General features: G+C 41.4%; 1 protein-coding gene across 1 annotated transcript in view; it reads left to right on the forward strand.

The window, feature by feature from the left end:
• IRAG2 (inositol 1,4,5-triphosphate receptor associated 2) overlaps positions 1–15,377 on the forward strand; it is a 34,936-nt gene that overhangs the window by 984 nt on the left and 18,575 nt on the right. The window contains exons 2-17 of the mRNA XM_036404912.1: positions 379–489; positions 1,088–1,268; positions 1,465–1,541; positions 1,621–1,699; positions 2,732–2,890; positions 4,025–4,142; positions 4,439–4,489; positions 5,622–5,699; positions 6,278–6,334; positions 8,136–8,195; positions 8,276–8,340; positions 8,427–8,526; positions 10,450–10,584; positions 10,853–10,954; positions 13,588–13,751; positions 15,184–15,304. Of these exons, the coding sequence (XP_036260805.1) occupies positions 379–489; positions 1,088–1,268; positions 1,465–1,541; positions 1,621–1,699; positions 2,732–2,890; positions 4,025–4,142; positions 4,439–4,489; positions 5,622–5,699; positions 6,278–6,334; positions 8,136–8,195; positions 8,276–8,340; positions 8,427–8,526; positions 10,450–10,584; positions 10,853–10,954; positions 13,588–13,751; positions 15,184–15,304 (1,658 nt within the window). The remainder of the gene's footprint in view (positions 1–378; positions 490–1,087; positions 1,269–1,464; positions 1,542–1,620; positions 1,700–2,731; positions 2,891–4,024; positions 4,143–4,438; positions 4,490–5,621; positions 5,700–6,277; positions 6,335–8,135; positions 8,196–8,275; positions 8,341–8,426; positions 8,527–10,449; positions 10,585–10,852; positions 10,955–13,587; positions 13,752–15,183; positions 15,305–15,377) is intronic.

The following is a 15,377-nucleotide window of genomic DNA, read 5'->3' on the forward strand; positions in this document are numbered from 1 at the left end:
TTTGCTCTTAGTTTGGGGTGGTTTTGAGGGGTTTTTTGTTTGTTTTAGGGATTGTTTTCTTAATAACTTAATGATTTCTCAACAATGTATCTGGAGGGGGAGGGAAGAAATACCTGGTTTCTTAAAATGTCCTGTTTCATATGTTTATGCCGTAGAAAGAATAACCAAGTTTTTCCAAAAATACATGTATAAAAGTAGATGCATGGAATACTTCCCAGCTCAGAGGCCCCAGCTATGACCAGTTCCTGCTGTTTAGTGCTAAAAGCTCTGCTTTTATTGGCAGGGAAGCTGGTTAGCTGGTTTTGTTGTTTCAGTCATCTGGAATGAAAGTTACTATGAGCAAATAAAGATGGACAATAAGAGATTTATTCCTCACAGGAAAGAGGCAGCCTGTGTGGTACAAAGGTGACAATATGTGCGACATGAGCTTGATCTGTAACGAGAACCTGCTGACCACCATCTTCTGGGCATGTGACAGCCACCACACAGGTTTGCCAGGGTTTTTTCATTGCTCTTTTGTTCTCCTCTCAATGAATTTCCAAGGGTCAGACCTTGTTTTGGTCCCTGAGAGATGCCAGGCTCTGAGGTGTGTAGGTGCCTGTGTTGTGGCAGGTGTAGAATAAATGTGTAAATGTCTGTGCCTCTTTAGCATGGTGCCTGATCATGGAATTGTGGAATGGTTTGGAAGGGACCTTAAAGATCATCTAATTCCATCCCCCTGCCATGGGCAGGGACACCTTCCCTTATCCCAGGCTGCTCAGAGCCCCATCCAGCCTGGCCCTGAGAGCAAGGATTAGTATCATGCATCAACTTTTGTTCCTCTTAAACTGAATTCCACAAAACTAGTGAACTGGATTTTTACACAGAAAAAACCAAAAACCCACCACTACAAAAAAAATCTCAATCAACAAAAGATTTCTAAACTACTTTTTTTTTCCAGATCCTGCTCTAACTCAGTTCAGGAATCAGTTGCTTGTCTGCAGCTCTTGAGGGCAGTTGGATCCAATGCAGTTCAGTAGCATGGCCTTTCACAGTTTTTTATGGTGCCTTGCCAGGCTTTGGCATTTGACCTCTGTTTCTGCTTTAGGGAAAGTGGCAGTGTCTGAGATAATCAATTATTTGAGACATACAACCAGTCGAGACTCAGAGGACAGTGGTCTTGAGGAGCTCTGCAACAAGCTTGACCCAGAGCACAAAGATATCTCCATGGACCTGGAAACCTACCACGCCATCATGGGAGAGTGGATTGAAGACCGTAACAGAAAATGGTAACAGCATTTTGATAAATAAGTTTTCTGTGGAAAGAAGATGTTATAAGCTTCCCCTGTGGCTCTGGAAAGAAAGTGGTATTTGGACACCATGTCTACAACGTTGGGTTTGGCTAAAGTTTTGTAAGTGTTACAAAGCTAGTAAGCAGCCTGGTGTCCTGCTGATTTTGTGACCCTTGATGCTCCCTTCTTTCAGGGAAGAAGGTGCTACTGAGAAATCATCATCAAGCACGGAAGACTTGGAATCTCGAGTACCTAAAAACATCTCTAAAGGTGCAGAATGTTTTACTCTGTTCCTGTTCAGGAAAGTTCCACTTTCTTGCTCTATAACCAAAGCCCTCACCTCTTTCAGCTGACAAGTCACATGTCCAGATGAATGTTACCTCAGGAAGCCTGGAGGCCTTTGGGGGTGATGTGTCTAAAGGAGACATGTGAGTCCATTTAAGCAATTCTTTCTCAGAATATAGTACTCCTGGCTTTGAACCATTTGACAGGAATTTCAAGAGCCCTTATTTTGAAACACTGTCCTTGGAGATTATTGCTCACCTCAGTCTGCAGGAGCTCTTGATGCGGTTACCTTCTTCTGCTCAGACTTGAAGGCCAACCAGTATTTTATCCTACGTATATCTTGGTGCTTCTGTGTCCATTTGCCTTTTTAATCTGTGATCAGATGTTTGTCATGTCCTTCCCTATTTAAACAGGTTCCTTCCCTCCACCAAATTCTTAGTTGTCTGATGATAAGAAGACATTGACCTGAAAGTCTGATCTTGCATCCTGTTTGGGGTTGTTTTTCTTGTGACAGGGAGTCTGTTGAGGTGGGATTTTTTTTTGTTGTTGGGGTGGGGTTTTTGTTTGGGTTTTGTTTGGTTTTTGGTTTTGTTTTTTTTTTTTTTTGTAGTAGTAGCAATGAAGTCTGTGATTTGGACTGTTAATGGCAAAGCACTTAACAAAGAGCAGAAGTTTCAGAAGTTTCATTCGTAGTTTATGCCTAGGCAGAAATCCAACATCTGCTCTCTAAAGCTTCCCTATAATTTTTTAGGATCTCAAAAGAATGATCCTCATTTAAGCTTTGGTTGAAAGCATGAGGTGGGAGATGGCTTGGGGTAAAAGAAAGGACCCAGAAATTGCAGAGTGAATACAGAAGGATCGCCAGTGATGAGGTGATTAGCAAAATCTTAAAGCACTCTCATGCAGACATCCAACTGTGGCACTTTTTGACAGCAAACTCCAGTTGTAGGGAGCAGAAAAATGCTTAAAACCAAAAGTTCTTGATACCCATAAAACTGCAGAACAGACTTGGAGCTGCTCTGTTATCTCTGTGCAGAGCAAATAACTGGACACTGCAGCATCACAAGTCCTCTGTGGGATCATCTCACCTCTAATCAGTGCACTAGGATGCTTTAAAAGTCTGAAGTAGATGAAATCACCTTTCTCACTCTTGCCTGGCTTTTTCACTGGGACAGGGAGACCTCTGACTTGATAACCTGCCTTGCGGATCTGCAGTACAACAACCAGAAGCTTCAGGAAGAGAGCAACAAGCTGAAGCTCACCCTGGAAGCTTTGGATGAGACCAACGGCAAGCTCCTGGCAGATAATGAGCATCTATGTCAACAATTAAAAAGGTAGGGGACTCTGATGGCCCCAGGCCTGCCATGGGCAGAGCTGTGATCTTCCAGCCTTGCTTTCATGCTTTTCTCTTCACTGTTGCTTCATCACAGAGGTTTTCTTGCCTTTATGCAACATCTGTGAGGTTTAGCCTCCTTGCCTGGTTGTTCTGCTCTGTCCCTCCTGGTTCTTAAAAAATTATTCCTCTCAGATCCAGGTTCCCGCAGCACTTGGTGGTGTGGGGGCACACAGGGAGAACCTCAGGCTAAAGCAAACAAACAATTTAACAACAACAATATATATATTAAAAAAAGGCATCATATTACCAAGATAAGAGCCAAGCACTGGAAGGCTTCCAATCCTAGGCCACATTCTTGTTGCCAAGCAGAGGGGAAATGAGTGTCTAAAAGCTATTTTGTTACACATTTGGTGGACTGGGGTGAGTTGTGTCACTTGTTCAGCCTTTCTGTAGCCTGAGGACATATCAGTGCCATGAGTACAAGCCCATTTTGAATTGTGTTCATCTGGCCTAATTAATTACACTGAGATATGGTTTGGTCAGCTGCCAAGCTGCTCCCAGGGTTTTCAGGGAAGATTAAGGCAAGAGTTCTGCAGGGTAACTGGCAAGGGATGTGTGCCCTTATGTGGGACCACCTGCTCTGGGATGCTCTGCAGGATCAAGTTAGCTTGGAAAAGGGCCTTGCCTGTTGCTTTAATACATGGTTTGGGGCTTATCAGATTAGGGTAAGGAATAGGTGCAGAACTCATCCTTGGATACTGAATTGAAATGGTTTCTCCAACTATAAGCCATGAAGTGTTGTAAAGATGAATTTGTGCTCGGGTAACCTGCTATATTTAACTGTAATGAGCTAAATTTTTAACATATTTAACATGTTTTTTTTTGCATGCACCTGTCTTGGATGGGGTTTCATCCCTCACTGTAAGACTGGAAGAGTGATAAAAAGGAAGTAAAACCATGAGATTTGCTTCCTGGACAGAAATTATGGTCTTAAGCTTGATTGTTGCTCTTCTGTTAAGTGTCGTGCCAAAAAATAAGTCCCTGGTGGCTTCTAAAAATACTGTTTCAAGCCTATCTAAACAACCAACATTACCTGGCTGAAGTTTCTCTGGATTTGCTTCTCCCTGTGCAGCCTCCAGCACTCTGTGTTGAAAATGAAATCCCTGGAAGAAGAGCTAGAGGAAGCAAGAAACAACCTGAATGTGTCAGAAGAGGAAAGAAAGCAGATTCTTTGCCGCAACAGACAGCTAGTAGGTGCTCTTCCTTCTTGTTTCCCTTGGACAGCACCTCACACCTTGCTGTAACAGTGGTGTGGCTGCTCAGGCTGTTTAAAAATCAGAAGTGGGACCTTCTCTGTGCCTTAGTGAAGGTTCATGAGCTGCACCAGCCTCAGCTCTCCCCTTTTTGTGTGTTCTCTGAAACAAAGGGATTCAACACCACAGCTGTGGATGTGTTTGTGATCTGTTGCTTACATGCTAAAACCAACTCTTCTGTTTTTCTCTTTTTCTGTGTTTGTTTATTTGTTTTTCCCCATAAACTTGACCAGGAAAAAGAAAATCGGTCTCTCAATAGCAAAGTTACTTCTCTCCAGGAAGAGGTAAAATAAATAATTTGAAAATAAATAAAAAATAAATAAAATTAATTGTTCTTGCCTAGCTAAAATTTGCCATTAAGAAATAAAATGTTTGTCAGGCTTTGAAGCCTTGCATGCTAATTAGGTTATCAAAATATCTAACACTTTAAAAGGCTGATTTGTCATAAAACTTTATATCTTGAGGTTGCACTGTGATTTTTATTTTCCACTTGCTGGGTGAGTAAGGATATGGGGTTAGGGAAGCATAGGGACAGACAAACTACTTCAACCCTACCACCACCTCTTTTCCAAGATTTATAGGCAAAAACCATGTATTTCTGGTTCCCACAGCTATAAACAGACAAACTCTATATTGAAACAATCTCCCTCCAACACTTTATCATTTCATATTCCCTTCTGTTTTCCTCCCTTAAATCCAAAGAAGTAATCTTGCATAGAGCTGTAACACCAAAAATAAGTAACAAAAATAATTAAAAAAAATGCAGTGGGTGGGATCTCCCATCACAGATGGATCCATTGACACTGGCCAAGGACCTACAGGAGGTTTTTAGGGAATGCAGCTCCATACGCAGAGAATCCCTAAGCTTGTTTTTTATTCAGAGAAGAACTGTTCATTCTTTCTCTCTATTGTTTTGTTGGGGTTTTTTTACTGCATCAGAGCAACTATTTTATAAACCAGTTTTTGTCAGGTGATACAGTCTGTAAGCAAGCATTAAAAAACTTCATTTCAGACTTTTCAGGGGGAAATGGAGAAACAGGTTAAATTAAAGTTAGTAAAGAAAATCAGCACCTTCAGATCAGTCTTTCTGCAAAGGTCCTTAGTCCAAATATCTATTAAACCACAATTTTCTGAAAACAATTCTCATGCTGCAGGGCTGACTTTTCTTTAGCTCTCCAGGTCTGGCAGTGGTTATAAATCACATTTTGAGGGGTTTTCTCTTTTACTGGTTCTCTGGGTGGGAAAAGGAGCAGAAGCAGTTTTGGTGGGGCAAACACATGGAATGTATGTGCACAAATGCTGGTACTGCTTGAGAGTAGGCAGCAGCTTAGGGGTGGAGATGTCATTTTTGCCTGATTTCTTCAAGGAGAAGCTGTCAATCCATTCAGCTGTGCCTAAACACTGTGTCTTGTTCAGATTATTAGGAATAGCATGGACACCAATGGGCTGCAAAAGAAGATTTTGGAGCTGTCTAAAAATGCAGCAGAGCTTCAAGTAAGCATTTCAAAGCTTCAAGTAAGCATTTCAAAACAAGAGGAATAAAAAGTCAACCTGGATTTTACTTGGGTCTAGAGAAGGGGGAATTTCTGCTGCTGAAGGTGAACAGTCCTGAACCTCTGTGTTGATGGACTGCAGTGAAGTAGTAGCTTGGAGAGTGTGACAGCTTTCACCAAGGAAGTTCCTGTCTGGAGGCTAAAAACTAGGCTGATGGAAACAATCCACAGTTTCATTATTTCCTCAAAGTTAGATTTTTTTTTTTATTTTGGATACCTTCCCCTCACTATTCAAGAAAATACATTAAGGTCATGCTTTGAGACATGTTGCTGAAAATATTGGCCTGGACAGATGAGAGGAAACAAAAGTGACTGAAAGTTAAGAATGCTTTCACTCTTTGCTGGGTATAAGATCTGTACTTTGAAACAAACACCACAAAAGGTCTTCAAAGAAGAATTTGTTTTTTCTAAGTAAGGAACATTGATATTCTTTTTCCTTTCCTAGTAGGAAATAGGAACAAACTTTTATTATGGTCTGTAATGATGGCTGGGTTTACTTTTGATCTTGTCATTCTTCAGATCCAAGCTCGTATCTATGAGAGCACTGTGGCGAATAAAGAGGCAAGCATAATCCAGGTTAGTTTTTTTTTACTTCATTACTGACTGAAAACCACACAATCATAGAATAATTTGGGTTGCAACAGACCTTAATGATACCTTGTTCCAATCCCCTGCCATGGGCAGGGACAGCTTCCCCTGGCCCAGGTTTCTGGTCTGTACTGATGGGATGATTTGTAAAAAGGCAAGGCAGTAGTATTCACTATGGCTCTTTGATTTCTACTCTTCTCCCACTGCAGAACCTGATCCTATAAATGGCTTCAAAGTAGGCGAGCTCTACTTTAGGACTTGCCTATGAGTCAGCATAATTAAAGGTTTCAGGATTTTGCTTGCCCTTTTTTTTTTTTTTTAGTCACAACCTATTAAAACAAACTTGCAAACTTCAGACAATATGTCCAGAAACTTCTAAAGGCTACTTTGTTCAGCAGGGAGCTACAGAAGGCCTTTCCCTTCATGTCTTTTATTGAAATTTTTTGTGTCAAATTAGAAATTGTGACTTGGAGCCCAATGGAAAAGGAAGTTTGTCATTTTATTGCTGAGGTGCAATTATCTAGGCTTTACTGAGGAGTGAATATTTCAGATGTTTTTAAACATGCCTTTTATACTCGAAAACAAAGCTAGAAGGCCATACAAATGTGCTGGCATTTTCTGGATTCATGAATTATGCAAAGAGCTTTCTATGTCAGTGGAGTTTCTACTTAGCAGAACATCTCCTGATAAAATATTTGACTATTGGGCTCCCTGCAAAGTGACTGCAGGTGAATTCAAATAATAAAGAGAACTGAACTTGAGTGTGATGGAGCTGATAACTTTGTACTGAGTGCTTTAATAGTTTTGGTTTGGTTGGTTGTTTTTCCAGACACAGCTTAAGGACACAAATTTATTAAAATCTTTTTTTTTTTTAAGTAGCTTTTACTTTCTCCTACTTGAATGATTCGAAGCTTTTTGTAAGCTCTGTAGTATCATTTTATTTCAACAAGATTCTTAGTCTACTGACTAAATGGGAATTTTGCAAGTAGACTGCTAGATTACATATGGATAAATGTGAGTGATTGGAATAATTTTGAAGAAACTGGCATGGAAACTTGTTGTCATTAGGATAATCTGGTTCTATAACCTCACTTTTTCTGCCTAGCTTTCTGTGCACTTCATCTCTTTCAAAAACCTCAATGATTTTTAAAGAGAGAGTAGGAAGAACTCATAAAAGTGTGAGAGGACAAGAGCTCCTACTCTAATTTCCTATTTTCTCTTATAAATTCTGTGCTGTCTGTGCAGTGTCTTTTATTCGAATGGCATAACCTGACTGGAGCTAATTGCTAGTTGCTAAGAAAGGTGATGCTTCTACTAATTCTTCAGTCCTACCATGAGGGCTGACTCTTTTTCAGCCTGTTAGGCTGGGTTTAATCTACAGGGTGCTACACTCCAATAATGAAAAACAAGTAAACTTGAAACATTGCAACTTGCTTGAAGGGTCAGTTGGGATTAAAATTCATACTGGCATATAATATAGGTCATATTTTAAGTTAAAACTAGAGTATTTCTGTCTAGTTTAATGGACCTGAAACCAGGTGAGTAATATGTGAAAGTACAACACTTGGAAAAGAGGGTTTGTCTCCTGAATTTCAGAGTTTAGGTAGGAAAGGTCATCTGGGTGTTTTCTATTAGTTAAAATTCAAGGTAATTTGTTGTATTCTTTTAAATTCACAACTATTTTTATGTCATGATCAGGTTGCTGCTCAAGCTAAACCATACATTTTACTGCTATGGTGTAGGATGGAATATAATTTTTTTGTTGTTCTTTTCTCAACAATCTCTGCAGAAGGAGCAGGACATCAAGGAACTCGAGTTAACCATTGTGGAGTATTCCTCAATCATAGAGGTACGGGCTGGGTTGGGTTTGGCCTGTGCTGATTCTGCAAGGCAAAGTCAGCCTCTCACCAAACCCAATGGATGTTTCAGACACTGAGAGCTGAAAAAAATAAACTGCTGGAGAACGTCCAACACATGCAGCAAGAGCTGATCTCGTGAGTACTGTGGCCAAATCCCAGAAAAGGCAGTTCATCAGAAATCCAAAATAGACTGATATGTATTTTTTTCCTGCTTCTTTTAGGCATGGGTTGAGTTTACCATTGTTGTATAAATTTAACAGCAATATTCCTGAAGGGACAAGCACACTGCACTGTGAACTGGAGCTTGCAGAGTCTTCTGAGGTATGGATTAAACCTTAATTTAATCTCTTCCTAGTTGTCTTGTATCAGCAGAGGCAGAACAAAGCTCATTGCCTGTATATGATTAGATAACTCTGGAATTTGAAGCCATTAATCCTAGCATGTAAACACAGAATGAGAAGGTTGCAATATTGTTCCAAGCACCTTGGAGAAAGTCCAAAGAATAGCAAACAAAACGCTTGTAGATATAAAATATTTGCTCACAGTATCCTAGAATGGCCTGGGTTGGAAGGAACCTTAAAGATCATCCAGTTCCAACCCCCCCTCTGCTCTACCAGTAAATCTGGAGGGGGTCATGTATTGGGTCATGTATTTAGCTGGCAGAAGAACAGATAGATGGGAGAAGATGTCAGTTTTCCAATATATAAAGGCTTTTATGCTGCAGAAAGTAAATGACAGTCTGCTTCTTGTGCTGCCTACACCAGACATGAACAATGATTCTTTTTCACTTGTGAAAGAGGACACTTCTTTTTCTTTGAAGTTGACTGTAGTGAGAAAGGAAATTCAGCATTAGAGTGAGCATCTTGATAAAGTTGTTGGGTCCTAATCTAATGTATGGTTAAGGAACTCTGATAAGCATCTCTGATGGCAAACCAAATATATTTAAATTAATAAAATAAGTTATTTATGTAAATAGAAGATCATTATTAGACTAAAATACCTTAATCAGAATTATTATGACTACTTGTACAGTGCACTAGCTATTAAGCCAATAATTTCCAAGCTAATAATTGTTAAATAGAGTTTGTTATTACTTACCCATGTTGATGATCATGGACAAATCTATTGTTTAACTTTGAGGGTGTGCCCCCACTTGAGGGAGGGACCTCCACACACACCCTGCTAGAAGGGGTGTGTCAGAAGCCCTGACTTTAAAAAGTGGGGCTGGGTGTTTATGGTATAAAGTGATTGACTGTCAGATCTTTCCAGGCCAGCTGTGCCAGCTCAGTTGGGTCCCTTGTCAGGGAGCTTCTCCTGCCACTTCCTCACTGGTGCCAGTTTTTGTCAGGAAATGTTGTTCTTCACATCCTCAGAATTTTTAATTTTGGGATCAAGAATAAGGCTGGTCTTTGCATTCTCCAACACCAACAGCAGCATGATACCCCCCCCCCCCCCCCCCCTTATAAATCCACCACTGATGATTTTTGCAAGGAGGGTATTGCTGAAGCTGTTTTACACCACCTCAGGCAGAGCATCCAGCTACAATTATGGTTTTGGTTCTGATTTTAAGATGAGCTATTCTGTTCCCATTTCCTTAGACAATCCATGGAGTCCCATCCTTCCCCTTGTGCTGCTTTCCTTTCAGATACAAGCTGTGCAGCACAGCTGACAGCAGAGAGATGCTGCTGAGTGATTTCTGCTTACTTTTGTGCAAGGTGCATTTGCGAAGAGTTAGCACATATAGCAACAACAACAACAATGTACAAATAGATAAAAACTTCAGGCCCAGAAAGGAGAGGTAGGCTTGGCTAGGCAGCTTTGAGGAGTTAGGTATCATCCTATATTGCAGCTCCCCAGAGCCCAGTGAGTCATTGTGTTGCCCTTCAAAGCTGCAGAGAGACACGATTCCACCAAGTCACCTGTAAGGAAGGGCTCTGCTTACTCATCACTTGGTAACAACTCCTCTGGATAAAGATAACGAATTACTGATTTCTTCTTGCCTACCCTGGCAGGGATATTTACACTGGATCACTCAGCAGCTTAGCTGGTTTGCTTTCTTTTCATTTTTTTAAATCCTTGTTGATGTGATAGTTTTGAAAAGTTTTTCCAAGCCTCAGGTTTTGGTAGCTCTGACCTTCTGGTAAATACAGAGCAGGGGTACGTCAGGAAAGTCTAAATGTCACTGCTGCTGGTTTAATAAGGGGATGTCAAAACAAACTAGCTGGCTCTTCCATCTCTTCAAAGATTATCAGGACTGAACAGGCATCCCTGGATGAAACACTGGATCGTGAAGTGCAGCTTTTGCTTCAGGGGTCTGAATATGCAGGAGAAAAATTCAAGACCATCATGAAAAACCTGGTCAGTAGCAAAGCTTACTGGGTAAGGATGGATAGATGCTGTGGATAAGGGTGCTGTCTTCGATCAGCAATTTAATTAGGAATTCTCCAGGCATTGATAATCTGATTGTTTGCTCCTTTTGGAAAACTAAGAATAGTTTGAGATTGGAGGGGGTCATAGTTTAACAAGATCACTTGGCACCTACTCTAACACTAATTTATATCCTGGGTAATTCTGGGCAGAGTTGTAGATGTGCACTAAAAATCATGGAGTTTGGGGAGGTTGTTTTGGGTTTTATTTTCTTTTTCAGCAAGAGGAAATCTCTGAAGCAGAGGAGCTTGTCATGGCTTCATTAGAATGGGTAGAAGATCCTGATGAGGACGTGCAACAGGCCTGGGAAAGAAAACTTGTGGTGAGTAACTGTTTCTCTGAAGCATTTAGTGAAACAGTGGGGCTGTGCAAAAACTTCAGGTGGATATCGTGCTGCTGCATGCTGTGTGTGCTTATTACTGGAGATAGTCCATCTGTGGGCCAAAGATGGCTGCATGGAGAGCAATATCTTCTTTACTGGGGTTTTTTGAGGAGGAAAAGGATGATTGCTGTTCACTTACATGCTGTGCTCTTGCTGGCTTGTCTTGTGCAAGAACTCCTTTAGTTAAAACTGCTTGAAGGAAAGGGAAGACAAACCAGGTCAAAAAGCAAAGGAGGCTTTATAACCAAATTTCCAAATCAAATCCTCCATAGGGTTTATTTGTTGTAAAAGGTGAAGAGTTGGGCTTTTACTGGGTATATTCCACAGGAAAAATTTCAACAAAACCTTGTTTTACAACTTAATCTTGCATAATGTATTTCTCCTACTCCTCATACCTCTGGTGAGGCTTGCAAGAACAGACTTTTGCTCAAGGTACTGGTAAAAATATCTTCCCTATGTAGTGGCAAGTGCTTTTGAACACAACTAAATGCTTTTATTCCCTCCTGCTCTCCTTGTAACAGCACAATTTCTGACATTTCCACGCATCTTATTGGATGTGACTTTTTCTCTGACCTGCTCCTTTCTGCTGATCAGTTGTTAGGAATGCTCCAACAAGCCCAAGCTGTACATTAATGCTGTTTCCCAGCTCCCTAATGGATGTCAAACCCCACAATTCCTCTCCCTTGGGTGACAGCAGGTGCCACCAGGGGATGTGCTGCATGAGGTTGTTGCTTCTTTGGGGAGAGAGCTGCCCTTCTTTTTTCCTCTAGTGCTACAGAATGGTGTAGCTGGGCCTCTTCTGCCTTCCTGGGCAGGGCTGGAGCAATCACTGGGAGCCATCCAGTCCTGGAGCCAGGTTTTTTTATAATTTCAGCTAAATCCTGAAGCATTCTCCTTAGCGAAGGTGCAATCCTCTCACTTTCTTCACCCAGATGTGACTTTGGGTAGACTCTAGCAAACTGCTGGCTTGTGAATTGCTACAGCTTTTTGATCTTGACTGGAAACCTCCTCCTGCAAAGATGTCAGAGCTGAAAACAGCTTGTGAAGTTACATTCAAATTGGGATCATATTCCTGTTAAACATGTGAAGCTAAAATCTTTTGGTATAGGAGTTGGAGTTGATTGTGGCAAATGAATCCTACTCTGGCTCCTAAAGAGTGATGTATTTGGAAATTGAGTTAACAGAGGATCAAGAAAGAAAAAAAAATCCTTTAAAAATAAAAGGTCCCATGGGGGATGAGACGTGACTTCATGTCAAAAATTCTCTCCACCTAGACAGAACAAGCCAATGTGTGAAATTTTGTGCATGCAGCTGAACAGCAATAGATCAAAAAAAAAAGGGAGGGAGATTCAAAGTAGCTTCTTCCAGCCTCAGAGAAAGTGCATGATCCAAGATTTAATTAGCTGGTTAACAAAAGTTTTCACCAGAAGCCTTGCCCACCATTTCCTGTGAAATTTATTATGGACATGTTCTGCTGGGGTTTAGTGTTTTCAAAGACATTTTAAAGGATATTAGATATAAACCCAACCTGAAGTGTGCATATATACATATATCTAAGTATATATAGTGACATCAAAATCTTTTTCACTCTTCTACTGCAAGATAAGACTGGTACATGTGCCCTGAAAAGCCTATATCACTTAAGTGTCAAATTATGGTATCTCTACAAGTGTGTGCTGCCTGCCTTGGCTGAGGAACAGACCCTCAGGATGTGGGCAGTTGCACATGGTCGCATCCCATGTCATCCTAGGAGCCCTATCAGCAAAAACTGCTCTTTTTTTTTTGCCTTTTTTTAAGCATGATACTTGATGTGCTATTTTTTTTTTTTTTATTTGAAGCTCATGGGCATCAAACTCCAACTTGCAAGCAGATAATGTGGTCTGTATTTGTAAGATTGATGTCTTCCCCTTGGAATTGCTGTAGAATCCCAGGAATATAAACTTCATTCTTTCCTGACCTCTGTTTGACTCTCATTAAGCATTCTTTAAAAGCTGAGGACGCTCTTTCATATGTTCAGCTGAGAAAGGTCAGAGAGAGAGCACTGGATTCTTCTTCTCAGGACTTTTTACTGCAAGTCACTGTTCAGAGAAATAGAGTTCAGTCTTACCTAACACTTAATTTTTACCCTTTTCCCTCCAACAAACCAGAGGTAAATCTAAAAGCCTTCATGGTGGGGGTCATCTCTGGCACAGATCATCTGCTAAGCATGTATGGCAAACAGGTTTTATTGGTTCTTGGTTATTTCGTTAATTTTGCTGTAATACAAACTCAATTTGGACTCAGTGGACTCAGTTGTACATTGAGGAAAGGGCTGCAGAAGCCTAAATTATCAATTTTAGAGCTTCCTGCAAGATGATCTTTATTACAACTTCCTCTTAAGAGCTATGGGTTTTGTTGCTGTATCTGGGCACCTTGCTGGTGGAGTTTTATCTTTACTCTGATAGTGTGGGATGTAGGTGATGATATTAATTGGTGGAGCAGGGAACTCAATTCTCACCATGTAAATTAAGGCTCTGGCTCATTCTCTGGCTCTGTTCCTCCTCTAACCACATGGCAACTTCAAAATTCCACAGGTCCTCAAGCAAGAACTAGGGGAAAAAAGACACCTTTGGACCCAGAAACTCCAGCTTTTGGAAAAATGCAATGAGTCCTTAGAAGAGGATTATATTCGAGTGGCAGACAACCTAAGGAGAACCAAGACAGAAGAACTTCACCTAAGGAAAAAGCTCTCTGCTAGGTACCCCTTCAAAGAATCTGTGTCTTTTTTGGGCAGGAGAGGTTGGGTTTTGGTTTGGTGGTTCTTTCGGTTTTATTTGGTTTTGGGTTTTTTTTCTGGTTGCTTAGCTGTTTAGTATCTTATTTTGGGGTGGGTTCTTTAGTAGAACAAAGTCTACTGAATTCTCAAGATTTTTTTTCACAGAGGAAATGGTCTTCTGTTTTGGAGAGTAGATCTGGTTTTAGCACAAGGTCTGCACTGTGTGGGAGTTAAGGTTTGTGAGTGAACTGATGTACTGCCTTGAAGGTGTCTTTGAAAACACCAGGGAGACCACAGACTGAACAGTTAAAGCAAGAGGGCACTGACTATTGAGCAGGTATAGCTCTTAAAAAAACCTGCTGGGTTTGTGTGAAGCAGGAGAGCTGCTAAATATCTGTCTGCAGGTATTTTTGCTTTGGGATACAGTTGCTAGGCTCAGGGAAGACATTATCTCAATTCCCCAAGGGTGTAGCTTCAAAGAGTTGTCATTGAATATGAAATGTGACTTTTTTGGCATATGGTTCCTTCTGTGAGTTGTGGTCTTAGAAATAGGATCATAAAATGGCCTAGGTTGAAAAATACTTAAAGATCATCCATTTCCAAGGCCCTGCCATGGGCAGGGACACCTTCCACTATCCCAAGTTGCTCCAAGCCCCATCCCTGGGTTTGGGATGTTCCTAGGGCTTGGCAGCCCTGAGAGCTGATGCAGAGCAGTTGTACCATACTTTTGCCTGACTTATCTTCCACTGAACCGCCTATTACATGTTCTCCCTCCACCTGGAAAAGAGCTGATAAAAACACTGATGGCTTGGTTTCTTAAAGCTGTCTCTGTATCAAAATTGTGATGAAAGCAATAACAATACCCCCCCCCCCCCCCCCCCGCCCCCAAAAGTAAACCTGAGGTGATTTAGAGAGGAAATGGGCAAGGGTTTTTGCAGTGGAAAAAAAGGGGTTTTATTGAAAGCCATCCTCCTTAGCACCAGTTCTGATGGCATCTGCTTGCTGTCAAATGAAATTCCCTCTCAAATGTGAAGAAATCAATCCATTGAAGGAGTAATAGCTCCTGGGTATCTTTTTCTAGAATGGTTGACTCTATATCCAACCGCTATTTCTCAAAAACCCATTCTGTTGTCCAAAGTGCAAAAGCTTGCCCCACTGAGCTCTTGCTTCTTGCCAGTTCTCTGGTGATTCCCCTGTGGTACCCAGCAATGTTACAGAAAGCCTTCATCCCCTTCCTGCTGTAAAAAAAAAAAAATTAATGTCTGATTCCTTGGTGCTGGATCCTGGGGAGCTGCAGTGGGTGACAGCTGACTTTTGGTGCGTGTCCCAGCAGCCAGAGTGTGTCACCTCCCAGGCCAGCCTGCTCTGAAATGTCATTAATGGGTTGTGGTTTGTGCTCTCTCTCGCTCTGCAGCCAGCGCAAGGTAGAAACTGCCAAACAGCTACTAGAAGAAACTTTGGCAGGTGGCCAGGCAGAAGACCTGTGTTTAGAGCTGCAAAAAGCCAGCAAGCAGCTGGAGGATATCAGCAAGCACGTAAGGGGCAGCCCAGTTCCCTCTGTGTGGGGCAGCAGGAGATGCCAAGGGCCGCGGCTGCCCTGGGGAAGGG

The sequence above is a fragment of the Molothrus ater genome, chromosome 5, assembly GCF_012460135.2.
Source record: "Molothrus ater isolate BHLD 08-10-18 breed brown headed cowbird chromosome 5, BPBGC_Mater_1.1, whole genome shotgun sequence".
NCBI lineage: Eukaryota > Metazoa > Chordata > Aves > Passeriformes > Icteridae > Molothrus > Molothrus ater.